The following is a 16,703-nucleotide window of genomic DNA, read 5'->3' on the forward strand; positions in this document are numbered from 1 at the left end:
TATCAAGCCCCACTGTTCCCCGAGCCACGACAAATGTGAAAAGTTTGACCAAACCACCAGATTGCCCCAATTCCAAATAATTGTTTAATTTAGGTTAACAGAATACGAACACCAGGTTTGTAAGCTTAATAAGTAAATAACTGTGTATTGAACAAATTGTCTTTAACTAGTGGCAAAAGAAAGAAATGTGAACCACTAACCTTTAACTCTATAACTTGAACTCTACCCCTTCTTAAAACCCTATGCACAAACACAAACACACACAAAACAGATTTTAAGATTGAGATAAAACAGTTCAATGGCTCTAATCTGGAGTACAGGATTAGATACATTGATTTTGATTGATGTCTTCCAAATTCCTCGCAGTTTGTTGATGACATGAGGTGGGCTCCCAGCACTTTCAGTATGTGGTTCACTGGTTGAAAAACTTGCTTTTCAATGTCTCTACTGGTGATTTTTCCCCTTTTCCTCTTGACAGGCGTTTTCAGAGAAAGCAGGATAGAGGTGTGAGGGATAGCCAGCTAGCTACTATGGCAAGATTACTGGAATCTTACAAACACAGAAGAGAAGGATTAGGTCTTCCCTCTTTGCAGGCTAGGAGCTGTACTGCCTGCACTGTTAGCACACAAAACCCTAGTCACCTGGTCAGGAGCCAATTAAAATGCTGTTGTCAGGCAGTTCCCCCTAGTCCAGGACTCCTTTCTGGCACCATCCTGTTCTTTTATGGCACACCAACATGCCTGGCACAGATGTATCTATCCACCTCATCAGTCCACTCTCGATCATCAGTAAAGTGATGGAAGGAGCCATCAACAGTGCAATCGAGCAGCACTTGCTTTGCAAGAACCTGCTCACTGATGCCCAGTTTGGGTTCCACCAGGGCCACTCGGCTCCTGACCTCATTACAGCCTTGGTTCAAACATGGACAAAAGAGCTGAATCCAGAGGTGAGGTGAGTGACTGCCCTTGACATCAAGGCTGCATTTGACCGAGTGTGGCATCAAGGAGCCCTACCAAAAAGGCAATGGGAATCAGGGGGAAAACTCTCCGCTGTTTTCAGTCATACCTAGCACAAAGGAAGATGGTTGTGGTTTTTTTATTCATTCACGGGATGTGGGCTTCGCTGGCTGGGCCAGCATTTATTGCCCATCCGTAGATGCCCTTGAGAAGGTGGTGGTGAGCTGCTTTCTTGAACCACTGCAGTACATATGATGTAGGTACACCCACAGTGCTGTTAGGAAAGGAGTTCCAGGATTTTGACGCAGCGACAGCTGTTGGAGTTCAATCATCTCAGTTCCAGGGCATCGCTAAAGAGTTCCTCAGGGCTGTATCCTAGGTCCAACCATCTTCAGCTGCTTCATCAATGACCTTCCTTCCATCATAATGTCAGAACCGGGGATGTTCGCTGATGATTGCACAATGTTCAGCACCATTTGCAACTCCTTAGATACTGAAGCAGTCCGTGTCCAAATGCAGCATGCCCTGGACAATATCCAGGCTGACAAGTAACATTCATACCACATCAGTACAAAGCAATGACTATCTACAATGAGAGAGAATCTAGCCACTGCCCCATGACATTCAATGGCATTGCTACCACTGAATCCCCCTCTATCAACATTCTGGGGGGGCGGGGGTTTACCAGAAACTGAACTGGTCTAGCCATATAAATACTGAGGCTGCAAGAATAGGTCAAAATCTAGGAATCATGCATGAATAACTCATCGTCTGACTCCCCAAAGCCTGTCCACCATCTACAAGGCACAAGTCAGGAGTGTGATGGAATAATCTCCATTTGCCTGAATGAGTGCAGCTCCAACAACACTCGAGAAGCTTGACACCATCCAGGACAAAGCAGCCGGCTTAATTAGCACCCCATCCACAAATATTCACTCCCTCCACCACCGAGCAACAGTGGCAGCAGTGTGTACCACCTAAAGATGCACTGCAGGAACTCACCAAGGCTCCTTCAGCAGCACCTTCCAGACCCACGACCACTACCATCCAGAAGTATGAGGGCAGCAGATACATGGGAACACCAGTACCTGGAAGTTCCCCTCCAAGCCACACGCCATCCTAACCTGGAAATATATCGCCGTTTCTTCATTGTCACTGGGTTAAAATCTTGGAACTCCCTCCCTAACAGCACTGTGGGTCTACCTACTTCCACAGGGACTGCAGCAGTTCAAAAAGGCAGCCCACCATCACCTTCTCAAGGGTAATTAGGGATGGGCAATAAATGCTGGCCCAGCCAGCGACGCCCACATCCTGTAAATGAATTTTTAAAATCTCCTCTCGTCCCACAATCCGTCGAGTTATCTGCATTCCTCTAATTTGGGTCTCTTGAGCATCCACAATTTTAATCGCTCCACCATTGGTGCCATGTCTTCAGCTATCAGGGGCTTAAGTTCTGGAGTCCCCTTTATGAACTTCTCAACCTCTTCCCTCTTTTAAAACCTACCTCTTTTTGTTATCTGCCTGAACATCTCCTTATGTGGCTTGGTGTCAAATGTTGCTTTAAAACACACCTGTGAAGCGCCTTGGGGCTTTTAATGTTAAAGTGCTTTATAAATACAAGTTGTTGTTGCATCACATCCAAGCCTAATTCAACACTTTTCACCTTTGGACAGATCCCTTTCGCTCACTCTGGTTACCGATACCAATTCTAACACTAGAACTGCTGGCCCACCCGAGATATCCAACTCAACATAGCCCAGAAAATGAAGGTGAGGCCAGAGAAGTCCCTTTGGCAACTACAGTTTTACCATCAGAGGACAATACTCTCACTGAACCACTCAGAACTACAACTTCCATTCTGTATTAAATCTTTGCTGTGTCAATCTTCAAAGGAGCCAATTTCTACACCAACTTTTAAACAAATTGAAAGGAAAAATATTCAGTAATACAAAGAACAGAAAATTCATAACAGATGATCAGCACCTGAAAGAAATATATCCTGTTACAGACGAGTCCTACCCAAAATTAGTATATTTTTCTCCCTCAGACACTGGCAGTCTGTTGTGCATCAAGTTTCCAGCATCTGATGTTTATCCAATTCATCTCTTTGGCAACTTCCACCTTTCTCACTTACAAACGCACTATAGGACATAATATATGTCAGAAGACAAGATAGTCACTGCATTGCCATGATTACAGCAGGTGAGTTTGGTCATAGTAGCCATGGAAAGACAACTGCCAACCTTAATTCACAAGGCAAGAAATGAAATGGAGAATAAAATTACCCAAATCCATTATGATCTTATCACCCTACAAAAATGAACAACTGCAAAGAGAAATTAAATCCACTGTATACTGCACAGAATACACAGACAATCTTCATGTGTTTCCTTGTTTTACAATAATCTTGCCAGGGAAACACTCCAGTAAAGTCTCTTGCAAACAACTGCTAAATGCATCATAGCAGCACACAAAATCATGCTATCCTTAAAGGGGAGCAAGACCTAACAATAACTTTATAATTACCTACAACACTGATGTTTGGATTCCACCCTTGATCAAAAGAAACAGTTTGTAAACCGATGAAGTGATTGCCACAAGTTTTTGGTATGACTCAAATTAGTTTGTGTTCAAAAACTAAGACTATTTTCCTCAGGTCTTCAGACTTTCCTAAATATGCAAAAAACATTGCACATTTCCCAGACAGACTGAACTATCTCTCACAAGATGTTACACTTAAATGACAAACATCAAAGCAAAAATATTGTTTCCCAAAATCTGAATCCATCATATTTTTTGTGCAACATTTACATTTGAAATATTAAATGTTTCCATTCTGCAAATCACAACTACAGAACAGCCTATTATTAATATTTTTAAGATTTGAAAAGACATGCAAACTGCATACATTAGGCAAGCAAAATCGCTTTTTTTTTTAAAAAGGAATGAAATATTCACCATCATATATTATTATTTATCCAAAAAGGTGGTTTCTTACAGAGCTGTTCCTCTTCAGTCCCCTGACTGGACTCTGGCTGATTTTCAGAAATACTGGCATGTTCCTCTGATGATTTTTCTTTTGCCAACATTACCAAACAGAAGGGGGTGGTGTTGTTTAATCTAGCAGTTTCTAGAATTTCACTCAGAGTGAGGCAGAAAAGATTCTTATGCTCTTCGTCTAAAATTAAGAGAAATATAAAAGCTGTTTGTAACAAGCATAACCAGTCAAATATTCATGAAAAGGGTATTTTTAAAGTTATTTTCATTTTTGGCAGTTTGAATATTTCTTGATAATTTACAGAGAGATATGGAGGAGCAGAGAGAGTTAAACATGATCTAAGATGACAGCCTTGGCACAGTATTAGCGTACTCAACTGTGTAGAAGATGATTGTGGGCTCAAGTTCCAATCCAGGATAGACATACCGCAAGTTGTTGCCGTTGTGTACATAACAACGTTTCCCGTGGTGAGATAAAGCTAGTTAATCGGTACTATCTAACTTTCTAGTGCTGTTGGTTGAGTATGAATATTGGTCAGGACACTGGGAGAAACGTTTTTGTTAGTATTTAAAGTGTCATGGAAACTTTTACATTCATCTATAAGGGCAGATGAGCTCTTCATTTACTGCCTGATACAAAAAGCAGTACAGTTGACAGTGCCGCACTCCCTCACCACTGCAGAGGCTTGTCAGTCTATATTACATACTGAATTTTTTGGAGTCAGGCTTGATCACTGATTTACAGGCAAGAGTGCTACTGCTGAGCCAAGGCAATACTACAGATGCTGGCAAAAAAGTGACACAAAAGTCATGACAAGAAGTGAGCTATGTTGACAGGAGAGACAAAACCTTTAAATCACAGATCTTCTAAATTAGGCTCAGCACAAAAGTTAGCAATTAACTGGTTTTCTGCAACAAACTCACTTTGCCTTATAAAATAAAAATAAATCCTCAAATTTTACAGAATTATACTATTTAAAGCACTGGTCTTGAATCTTGCAACATAAAAAGACATTCATATTGATGACACTCCTTAGGAGCTTGCTCCCTCTTGGCCCACGTATAGTCTCATGCTGCAACAACACCTGACACAGCTATAGGAACCTTCCTGGTGCCTTGCAAGCACCGTCCCTGGAACAACAATACTCACTCTGATTTGCAAATGCTCCAAATGCAGTGAGATTCTGGAACTATTCTCTACAATGATAAGGGTGACAAGCAACCGACTGTCAAGTCTCAGGAGCAATGCCAAAGCAGTTCATGAAGGCACATGAGGGCACTAGCAGTGTTATAGCTTACTTAGGGCAGCAACCTTTATCATTACCTACCTGCCAGAACCAACGGTTCCCTTGTCTAGGCTGCTAGAAAGTAAACTCCAGAAAAGGAGTAAATTCAAATGCTGTGGCCCCAAAACTGGTTGGACCGTTGAAACTAAAATAAGTTGGGCAGTTTAATAAATTAATTCTTGAAATGTGGGCATTGCTGGAAGGGTAGCATTTGGTTCCCAATCATAGCTGGCCATCATGTGGCAGTGGGCCTTCTTTTGTTTTATACAACTTAATGGCTCGATGGACCACTTCAGGGGGGCAGTGAAAAGTTAACCACATTGGTGTGGGACTGGAGTCACACATAGCCCAGGGTGGGCAAATGCTGCACAATTCCTTCCCTATGAGTCATTTGTGAACTAGTTGGGTTTTTATGATATTTTACGGTCATTGTTATCACTTTGTGTGTCAGCCGTGGCTTATCGTAGCACACCTGCCTCTGAATCACAAGGCTCCAGGTTCAAGTCCTACTCCACGCTTTGAACACACAAATCAAAGCTGACGCTCTAGTACAGTACTGAGGGAGCATTGTGCAGTTGGAGGTGCCATCTTTCAGATGCACAATTAAACCAAGGTCCCATTTGCTTAGTTGGGTAGATGTGAAAGATCCCATGGCACTCTATGTCAAAAACAGCAGGGGAGTAATCTCTGGCATCTTGGCTAACATTTATCCCACAATCAACATCACAGATTATCTGGGCATTATCACATTGCCGTTTGTAGGAGTTTGCTGAACACAAATCAGTTGCCATGTGCCCTAACTTACAACAATGACTACACTTCAAAAAAAAGTACTTAATTGGCTGTAAAGTGCCTTGAGATGTCCGCTAGTCAACAAAAGCGCAATATAATTGCAAGTCTTCATTTAGTTCTGGATTTTTAAAAACATTTTTGACTTAATAAATAAAATTCTCAAACTGCCGTGGCATGGTTTAAATATTAATTTTCCGGATTATCGTCCGAAACTCTGGATAATCACAGAATCACAGTGCAGAAGAGGCCCTTCGACCCATCAAGTCTGCACCGACACATGAGAAACATCTGACCTACCTACCTAATCCCATTTACCGGCACTTGGCCCATAGCCTTGAATGTTATGACGTGCCAAGTGCTCATCCAGGTACTTTTTAAAGGATGTGAGGCAACCCACCTCCACCACCCTCCCAGGCAGCACATTCCAGGCCGTCACCACCCTCTGGGTAAAAAAGTTTTTCCTCACATATGCCCTAAACCTCCAGACCCTCACCTTGAACTTATGCCCCCTTGTGACTGACCCTTAAACTAAGGGGAACAGCTGCTCCCTATCCACCCTGTCCATGCCCCTCATAATCTTGTACACCTCGATCAGTCGCCCCTGAGTCTTCTCTGCTCCAACGAAAACAACCCAGGTCTATCCAACCTCCCTTCATAACTTAAATGTTTCATCCCAGGCAATATTCTGGCGAGTCTCCTCTGCACCCCCTCCAGTGAAATCACATCCTTCCTATAATGTGGCGACCAGAACTGCACATAGTACTCCAGCTGTGGCCTTACCAAGGTTCTATACAACTCCAACATGACCTCCCTACTTTTGTAATCTATGCCTCGATTGATAAAGGCAAGTATCCCATATGCCTTTTTCACCACCCCGCTAACATGCCCCTCTGCCTTCAGAGATCTATGGGCACACATGCCAAAGTCCCTTTGTTCCTCAGAACTTCCTAGTGTCATGCCATTCATTGAATACTTCCTTGTCAAATTATTCCTTCATACTTTTCAGGGTTAAATTCCATCTGCTACTTATCTGCCCATTTGACCATCCCGTCTATATCTTCCTGTAGCCCAAGACACTCAACCTCACTGTTAATCACCCGGCCAATCTTTGTGTCATCCGCAAATTTACTAATCCTACCCCACACATAGTCATCTATGTCGTTTATATAAATGACAAATAATAGGGGACCAAGCACAGATCCCTGTGATACGTCACTGGACACTGGCTTACAGTCACTAAAGCAGCCTTCTGTCATCATCCTCTGTCTCCTACAACTAAGCCAATTTTGAATCCACCTTATCAAATTACCCTGTATCCCATGTGCATTTGCCTTCTTTATGAGTCTCCCATTTGGGACCTTGTCAAAGGCTTTGCTGAAATCCATATAAACTACATCAACTGCACTACCCTCATCTACACACCTGGTCACCTCCTCAAAAAATTCAATCAAATTTGTTAGGCATGACCTCCCTCTGACAAAGCCATGCTGAATATCCCTGATCAAACCTTGCCTCTCCAAGTGGAGATAGATACTCTCCTTCAGAACTTTCTCCAATAGTTTCCCTACCACTGACGTGAGACTCACTGGTCTGTAGTTCCCTGGCTTATCTCTACAACCCTTCTTAAATAGCGGAACCACATTAGTTGTTCTCCAGTCCTCTGGCACCTCCCCTGTGGTCAGAGAGGAATTAAAAATTTGGGTCAGAGCCCCTGCGATCTCCTCCCTTAGCAGTCTGGGACACAAATCATCCGGACCTGGAGATTTTTCCACTTTTAAGCCTGCCAACACCTCCAATACCTTGTCACTCCCGATATCAACTTGCTTAAGAACCTCGCAGTCTCTCTCCCTGAGTTCGATACCTTCATCCTCATTCTCTTGGGTGAATAGCTGGTAACAGAACCACTAACCAATTTCCAATAACATATGAGCAATCTTATAGATTTTCTTTTTCTGTTTTATATCTTTTTTTGTGTCTGTTACAAGATTTGCGATTGAAAGGCAGCTTTATAAAAAGTTTAAACAATTTGATGGATTGCCCTTGTATGGCTTGCCTCCTGCTAATTGGAACTTCTCTATCTGTGCACTTGCGAGAATTATATATCTGAGCAAATTAGTACGGATAGAGAAAAGTCAATGAGAAAATCATGACAGAAGTTTTAAGGCTGTAAGCAGATTTGAAATGTAAAGCCTACATTTAAATTGTGAAGCAGAGTGTATACAAGACTTCTAGCGAAATAGATAGATCAATATGAAAACTGCTGGCCTAAAAATCACATGTATATTAAGCAACATCTGCTTGTAATGGGCCACACCAAATACAACTTGCATTTAAATGTATTAAAACTAATCTTTCTACACATTTGAACATTGGCAGACCTTGGGTGAATTGATAGGATAAGTTACTATACCTGTACAATCTCGCCAATTTGGTTTGTCAGATTTAAACAGGAAATTCTTTAGAAGATAGGCCTGTAAAAAGTACACAAAATAAATCAAATCAGTGCAGAGTTGAAATTGCAATGAACGACATAATGTAATATAAGCCTCATTTAGCCAACACTGTAAACGGTTCTCTCTCTTCATGTACTGTTCCTCCCTTCTTTAAATCTGCCATCATCACCACTCTCTTCAAAAAAAGACAACTCTAGATCCCACCGTCCTGCAAACTACCGTCCCATCTCCAACTTACCTTTCCTCTTCAAAGTCCTTGGATGTCTCCCAAATCCATTGTCATCTTTCTTGGAACACTATGCTTGAATTCCTCCAATCAGGATTCCACCCCTGCCACAGTACCGAAACAGCTCTTATCAAAGTCACAAATGATATCCTATATGACTGCGACAAAGGTAAATTTTGTCTTCCTCGACCTGTCTGCGACCTTTGATACAGTTGATCATACCATCCTCTTCCAATGCCTCTCCGCTGTCATCCAGCTGATTGGGACTGTTCTCACCTGGTTCCATTCTTATCTATCCAATCATAGCCACAGAATCATTTGCAATGGTTTCTTTTCCTCCTCCCATATCATTATCTCTGGAGTTCCTCAAGGATCTATCCTTGGCCTCTTCCTATTTTTCATCTACATATGGCCCTTTGGCAACAGAAGATCACATGTATACTGACCATACCCAGCTCTATCTTACCACCACCTCTCTCAACTCCTCCACTGTTGTTAACTTATCAGACTGTTTTTGCAACATTCAGTACTGGATGCGCAGAAATTTCCACCAACTAAAGATTGGGAAGACTGAAGCCTCTGTTTTTGTTCCCACTCCAAAGTCCATTCCTAACTTTGGCTCCATTCCTTTCCCTGGCAACAGTTTAAGATTAATCCAGTTTGTTCGCAACCTTGGGTTCACATTTGATGCTGAGATGAGCTTCCAGCCTCATAATCTTGCCATCACTAAGACCGAATAATTCCTCTAATTCTGGCCTCCTGAGCGATTTTAACTGCTCCATCATTGATAGCCATGACTTCAGTTGCCTAGGCCTCAAGCTCTGGAATACCCCCCAACAAACCTTTCTGCCTCTCTATGTTGCTTTCCTCCTTCAAGATGCTCCTTATAACCTCGCCCTTTGACCAAGCTTTTGGTAATCTGAGCTAATATCTTAGGTGGTTCAGTGTCATAAATTGTTTGGTCTTGGCCAAGGATAGGTCCTTGAGGAATGCCAGAGATAATGTTATGGGAGGAGGAAGAGAAACCATTGCAAGTGATTCTATGGCTATGATTGGATAGATAAGAATGGAACCATGTGAGAGCAGTCCCACTCAAGATGGTTGAAGGCACTATATATAAATTGTTATTTAATCAGCAGTCTACCAGAGCAACAATGAAACTAAGAGAAATTAGGCTAAATTAATAATGGATAATTAATAATAATGCACCACTTGAATACTGGGATCAGTAGAAACTTAGTAGCAATGAGTTGGCTCATCAAAGCCCAAACCTATTTGGAATGAATCACTTGAGAAAAAGTGAAACTTTTTAAAATTACGGGTGGGAGGAATATTTCTCCAAGCAATTCCTTTAAAGGAACACCTAAAATAACTTGTTGTATTGCTTAATAAATACTAGATAACTTCTATACTTCATCTCACAGTCAATTTCCAGCAAAACATTGAACAGATCAATAAGCTGTCACTCCATGAACTGTACCTGAACAGGTGCAATTACTGCACAGGGACCCCCTTCAAATTGTTCCAAGGCCGTAGATTCTGACTGACTTAAAACAAATCCTGTAAAGGAAATTTGAGAGGTTTAATAAAGGTTGGGAATGGAGACAACAGTCCATGATATCTCAGCTAGTAACTGTCTGCTATAGCAGCCATATATGGGGGATTTGATTCTGGACGTGTTCTCAGGTTGCTGATCTCAATCACAACAGTTGGGAAGCTCTAATTAACCTTAGCATCACTGGGCAAGCAGGGTTTTTAATCTCTTTTTGGAAATGTACATGTGTAGGTGTCACTTTACAGGGCCATACACAGCTGCAATGAGTCCCATAGTCATACAACCTGACAACTTTCACCATTAAGGCATAATCAACTGACATTTGTAGAAAGCATTCCAGGGCAACAGCACTCTGAAATATATCCTACGGTTTACATTGCACTTTCAAAAACCCAAGAAATTCCCAAAGCACATCAATCAATTGCATACTTCCAAGGTGCAGTCAATGTTGTGATGTAGAATGTGTGCACAGTGTAACAGCAATCCAATAACTTCCAGCTAATCCATTTTAGTGATGGTGGTTGAGGGATTAATACTGCTGAGGTCGCTGTGGAAACTTCCCTTATCTTCATCAAATAGCATCACGGAATCCTTTGTGACTACCTGAGGGCAAATGGGGACTTGAGTTTGTAGCTCATCCAAAAGATGACACCCCCTAGTCTCTCAGTATTGCACTGAAGTGTTAGCCTAGATTCTGTGCTCAAGTTTCTGCAATAAGGCTCGAGCCCCATAAAGTTTAGGCTGGCTATGGAAAAGGACAAAGAACAATCCAGAGCAGGGAATTCCAAAGTCTTCGATGGGCACATAACAGTAAAGGGAGGAGTAGGGACTAGGGGGTTTACATATGGGGGCAGAGGACATAGCTAAGCTATTAAATGAATACTTTGCATCTATCTTTACTATGGAAGAATATGCTATCAAGGCCATGATGAAAAAGGAGATAAGTCAGACACTAGAAGGATTTAAAATTGAAGAAGTACTGGGGTGGTTGTCTGTACTTAAAAGTTGATATGGCACCAGAATCAGATGAGATGCATCTAAGGATACTGAGGGAAGCGAGAGTGGAATTGCCAAGGCACTAGCCATAATTTTTCAGTCTTGTTTAGACTCAGGGCTGGTGCCAGAGGACTGGAATTGCAAACGTTACACCCTTGTTCAAAAAAAGTGCGTAAAGGTAAACACAGCAACTACAGGCCAGTCAGTTTAACTCTGGTGGTGGGGAAACTTCTAGAAACTATAACTCAGGACAAAATTAATCGTCACATGGACAAATGCTGGTTAATTGAGGAAAGCCAGCATGAATCAAGGGAAAATCATGTTTAACTAACTTGGGAGTTTTTTGAAAGCATAACAGAGAGGGCTCACGAAGGCAATGCTGCTGATGTGGTGTACATGGACTTACAAAAGGTATTTGATAGTGTTGCAAAACAGGCTTTTGGGAAAAGTTGTAGCTCACTGAATAAAAGGGACAGTAGCAACAGGGTCTTGAAATTGGCTGAGTGACAGAAAACAGAATAGTGGTTAATTGAGGTTTATTGGGCTGGAGGAAGGAGTTTCCCAGTGGTCAGTGTTGGGACCCTTGCTTTCCTGATATATATTAATGACCCAGACCTTGGTGTACAGGGCACATTTGAAAATTTGCGGATAATACGATACTTGGAAGCATTGAGAACTGAGAGGAGGATAGTGTAGAACTTGGAACGCGTCAACAGATGGCAGATGAAGTTCAATGCGGAGAAGTATGAAGTGATTCATTTTGGTAGGAAGAATATGGAGACACGATATAAAATAAGGGGTACAATTCTAAAAGGGATGCTGGACATATGTGCATAAGTCATTGAAGGTGGCAGGACAGGTTGAATGAGCAGTTAAAAAAGCATACAGTATCCCAGTACTCTATGCCCCTATTAATAAAAACAAGAGCAAGGAGGTTATGTTGAACTTATAGAAGACGCTAGTTCAGCCTCAGCAGGAGATTGCATCCAATTTTTAAAAATATATTCATTCATAGGATGCGAGTGTTGCTGACAAGGCCAGCATTTAATGCCCATTCCTGATTGCCGTTGAAACAGCTGAGCAAGCCATTTAGTTCAAAGGGCATCTAAGAGTCAACCACATTGCTGTGGATCTGGAGCCACATGTAGGTCAGACCAGGTAAGGACAGCAGATTTCCCTTAAGGACATTAATGAACCAGATGGGTTTTTACAACAATCCACAATAGTTTCTTGGTCACCATTGCTGAGATTAGCTTTCAATTTAAGATTTATTAATTGAATTTAAATTCCACAAGCTACTGTGATGAGATTTGAACCCATGTCCCCACTGGATGGGCCTGTGCCTCTGGATTTCTAGTCCAATGACATTACACAGTGCAGTTCTGGGCACTGCACTTTAGGAAAGGTGTAAAGGCATTGGAGTGAACACAGAAAAGATTGATGAGAATGGTTCCAGGGTCCATTATGAAGATAGATTGGAGAAGTTAGGACTGTTTTCCTTGGATTAAAGAGGGCTAAGAGATTTGATGCAGGTATTCAAAACAGAGCAGAAAGGGAGAAACTGTTCCCACTTGTGAACGGATTGAGAACGAGAGGGCAGAGATTTAAATTAACTGGCAAAAGATGCAAAAGTGATGAGATAAAGCTTTTTACGCAGCGTGTGGTTGTGGCCTGGAATGCACTGCCTGACAGCGTAGTGGAGGCAGGTTCAATCGAGGCATTCAAATGGGAATTAGACTTATCCGAAAAGGAAGAACATGCATGGTTACAGGGAGAGGGCAGGAGAAAGGTACTAAGTGAACTGTTAATTTGGAAAGCTGGCGCAGACACAATGGGCTAAATGGTCTCCTTCTGCACTGTAACAGTTCTGTGAACCCACAATCTCCTGATTCAGTGGGTGACATCATCCAGTAAAGCAACAACCAGAAATTAAGGGATAAAAATGGGGGGGGGGGGGGGGGGGGAGAAAGGAGAAGGCAACTGGGAGTGCAGAGGAGAATGGAACACAATCAGATTGATGTGGCATGATGAGGGCTGGGGGCGGGGAGGGATAGGACATAAAGGTGTATAGGGGGACGGTGAGGCGTGTTTGTAGGTACAATCCCGAGGTGAGAGCCTCCGGGGGTTGGGGTGAGCTTGGATTTGTGCGAGGACTCGGTCAGCCCGGGGTGGGGGTTGGCCTGGGGCAGGATCGGGTGCCAGGGTGGGGCCGCTACCTTGGGTCCATCTGCGGAAGACGGAATCAGACAGTGCGCTGTTCGGGCGTTTCCCCCACACCAGCTCCGCCAGCTCGATATTATACATGTCCCAGCCGGAGCTACTGCTCAGACACACGCTGTATAGAGCCGCCCTCCGTCCTCTCGCTGCCCCAATTTCCCTTCAGGCTCCAGCCTCCGCCGATATTTCAGACCTTTGATACATCCGGGAACCTCCTCCCAATAGAACCGGAAGTGACAGTAATACACATGCGCCCGAGCAGACCAATTAGCGGCGAGGTTAAAGGGCAGCAGCTGGTGCTGGTTTCCTCGAGCCTATTGTCGAGTGGGTGGAGTGTTTTGGAATGCACTCTGCAAAGACAGTCTGTGGGAGTTTGTTGCATGTTAGCTTCTTTATCAGTCTAGTATTCCATAAATTATTAGTGTCATTAAAGGCTTTGCAAAGATCAAAAAGAGTTGTTGAAATTCTTGGCTGAGAGATATAAGGGTTTTCAGTTGTTGCTTCATTTCGCCCTAGGTAGCCCCTCTGAAAAGATAAGGAATGTTTTGTACCCCCCCCCCCCACCGCCAAATAACTGTAATATTACTTAAGGTCATAGTTTATAATTGAAACCTTTCCTTTGGGTCATATACAAATCCAAGACTGACCTGTGATCTCAATTCATCCCTAACACTGATGATGATTTGTAGAGGGTGGCAGTTTGTATTGATCTGTTGGTCAGCTTACTGCAGGGAGAGACCAACTCATGGTGAGCAAGTGGTGTGTAATCTGTCCTCAGAAAAGGAGATTCAGCAGTTGCAATTTCCAGCATGAACAGGGCGATAGACACAATTCTCTGCAGCCAATAGTCTTGAGTTCAGAATGCTGTGTTGCCTGCCCAGTGCCAGCATTCAGGACATCTGCTCTGGGCTAGAGAGGAACTTGCAGTGGAACAGGGAAGATCCAGTTGTTGTGATCCATCAACATAGATAGGATTAGAAAAATGCTTCTGCCTAAGGAATATGAGCAGCTAGGGGCTAAATTAAAAAGCAGAATCTCAAAGGTAATAACCTCTAGATTATTATATAAGCCACGAGCAAATTGGAGTTGGGTAAATAAGATTACGCAGTTAAATGCATGGCTCAAAGATTGGCATAGGGGTTTCAATTCATGGGGTACAGGCACCAGAACCGGGGAAAGTGGAAGCTATACTGTTGGGACAATCTTCACCTGATCTGTCCTGGGATCAGCGTTCTGACGAGCCAAAGATCTATCAACAAGTAAATGTAACACCACTGGAATGGAGTTAAATTAGATATGAGACCAGCAAAGACAAAAGCCAGGATTTTCTGGCCCTGCCATGGTGGGACCTGCCGCAGGGAATGCGGTGGGCTAGCCAAAAAGTCCATTGACTTTTGGCAGGACTGGAAGATCTCAGCCAAAGAGTTACAGATGCCCTCTGTTATGACCGATGCAGTTGGTAGAGCGGCATTATTTAAAAATCCCAGAGGGAAACTTTAAACAACTGTCATAACCTATAATTTTAAGTCTTATGTTTGAGATGCGACTCTAAATTCAGGAATCAGACCACCAGTTCTCAAGGATTTACATTAAACTAATTGAAACATTTTATCAATTTACACAGGTTAAAATATATATGCATGGCTACAAATTACTACTATCATAACTTTTAACAAATTCCCAAACTAATCTCCATTCAGGCAACAGCAACCCATAGACTTAACCAAACACCAGGCAAAGCATTTTCACCGTACAAATTCAAAATGAAGTTCCTTTCATTTTGGTTCCTTTGCAGACACAGTGGTATGCTTACAGACTTTGATGTTACATGCCCCTGCCCTACACACATGAAACCGCTTTCTGTAATACCCAGCACTCCCCTTTGATTGCAAATTCTCATTGTATCATCAGGCCCTTTGAACTCCACCTCTTCTAACAGTAAAACCCCTTTCATAGTACCAATTTTATTAGTAATATAAACATTGCTTGATCTCTGCTAGCGAGGTGCCAGGTTTCACTTGTTTTCTTGAATGCTCTATTCAACAAAATGCAACTGCACTCTACCTCTCTTACATCTCAAAACCAGTATACAGCAAAGCACCCAGACTAGTTGGCTTTAATCCAATTAAGACACACCCACAGACTAAGCCTCTAGTTAAAAAAAATAATTTCCAATAATATACACAGTAATAGCTTCATGACATCCCCTCCCTATTGAAAAATGAGCCATCATAATTCTAAAAGACGGCTTCATTTTTAATAACCCATCTCACACTACCTCTTATACTTATTACATTATTACATTACCAGATGCATGGATTAACATAACGACACATATACACAAGTCCTTGGTATCAACAGAAATCACTCCAGTTCAGTGTCTAGGTTTTTAAAAAAAAATTCCCATTTCCCTTCAAGCTTCAAACTCTTGATAATGCATCTGCGAACAGATTTTCTCTTCCAACAATATTATAATCCATAGATTAAATGGTTGTAATAATATACTCCACTTTTGTCTCGAAATTTGTCCAAAAACTTCAAAGGATTGTGGTCTGTATAAACAATTGTTTCTGATGAATTGTTTGCAACATAAATTTCAAAATTCTGCAATGCTAACACCAAACCCAAAGTCTCTTTTTTGATCGTTGAATATCTTTTATGTTGTACATTCAGCTTCTGTGAAAAGTACCCGATCATTTTTTCAATTCCAGGGTCATCTTCTTGCAACAGTACAGCCCCAATGCTTACATCGCTTGCGTCAATGGCCAACTTGAATTGCTTGGCATAATTGGGGACTGCCAAAACTGGTGTTGTAGTTAATACAGTTTTCAAACTATTGAATGACTTCTGACACTCCAGTGTCCATTGAAACTTCTTGTTCCTTTTTAATAGTTCAGTCAGTGGAGCAGCCATTGGGCTAAAATTTGGTACAAATTTCTGGTAAAACCCTCTCATGCCCAGAAATCTCAAATCTTCTGGTTTTATTGTAGGCACTGGGAAATCCACAATAGCCTTGACTTTCACTTCTCTCAGACCCACCTTACCATGTCCAATGGTATGGCCTAGATACATAACTTGCACTTTTGTAAATTCACTTTAAGCCAAGTTCATTACCAAATTAGCTTCTTGTAGTCGAGTAAATAATTCTTCCAGATGTCCATGTCTGACTGAAAATGATTAGATCATCAATATAAACAGCACAATAGCTTAGACCTGCATTTATTT

At 42.1% G+C, this 16,703-nt stretch overlaps 1 protein-coding gene across 3 annotated transcripts in view; it reads right to left on the reverse strand.

Annotated features, from left to right (window-relative positions):
* The window catches only part of mindy3 (MINDY lysine 48 deubiquitinase 3), a 133,536-nt gene extending 119,802 nt beyond the window's left edge, over positions 1-13,734 (reverse strand). For all 3 annotated transcript variants that reach the window (XM_078538455.1, XM_078538454.1, XM_078538453.1), the window contains exons 1-4: positions 13,478-13,734; positions 10,191-10,270; positions 8,442-8,502; positions 3,955-4,134 (exon numbers count right to left, since the gene is read on the reverse strand). In XM_078538455.1, the coding sequence (XP_078394581.1) occupies positions 3,955-4,134; positions 8,442-8,502; positions 10,191-10,270; positions 13,478-13,565 (409 nt within the window). In that variant the 5' untranslated portion in view covers positions 13,566-13,734. The remainder of the gene's footprint in view (positions 1-3,954; positions 4,135-8,441; positions 8,503-10,190; positions 10,271-13,477) is intronic.
* Positions 13,735-16,703: the final 2,969 nt, after the last annotated feature.

The sequence above is a fragment of the Cetorhinus maximus genome, chromosome 3 (genome assembly GCF_964194155.1).
Source record: "Cetorhinus maximus chromosome 3, sCetMax3.hap1.1, whole genome shotgun sequence".
NCBI classification, from domain to species: Eukaryota; Metazoa; Chordata; class Chondrichthyes; order Lamniformes; family Cetorhinidae; genus Cetorhinus; species Cetorhinus maximus.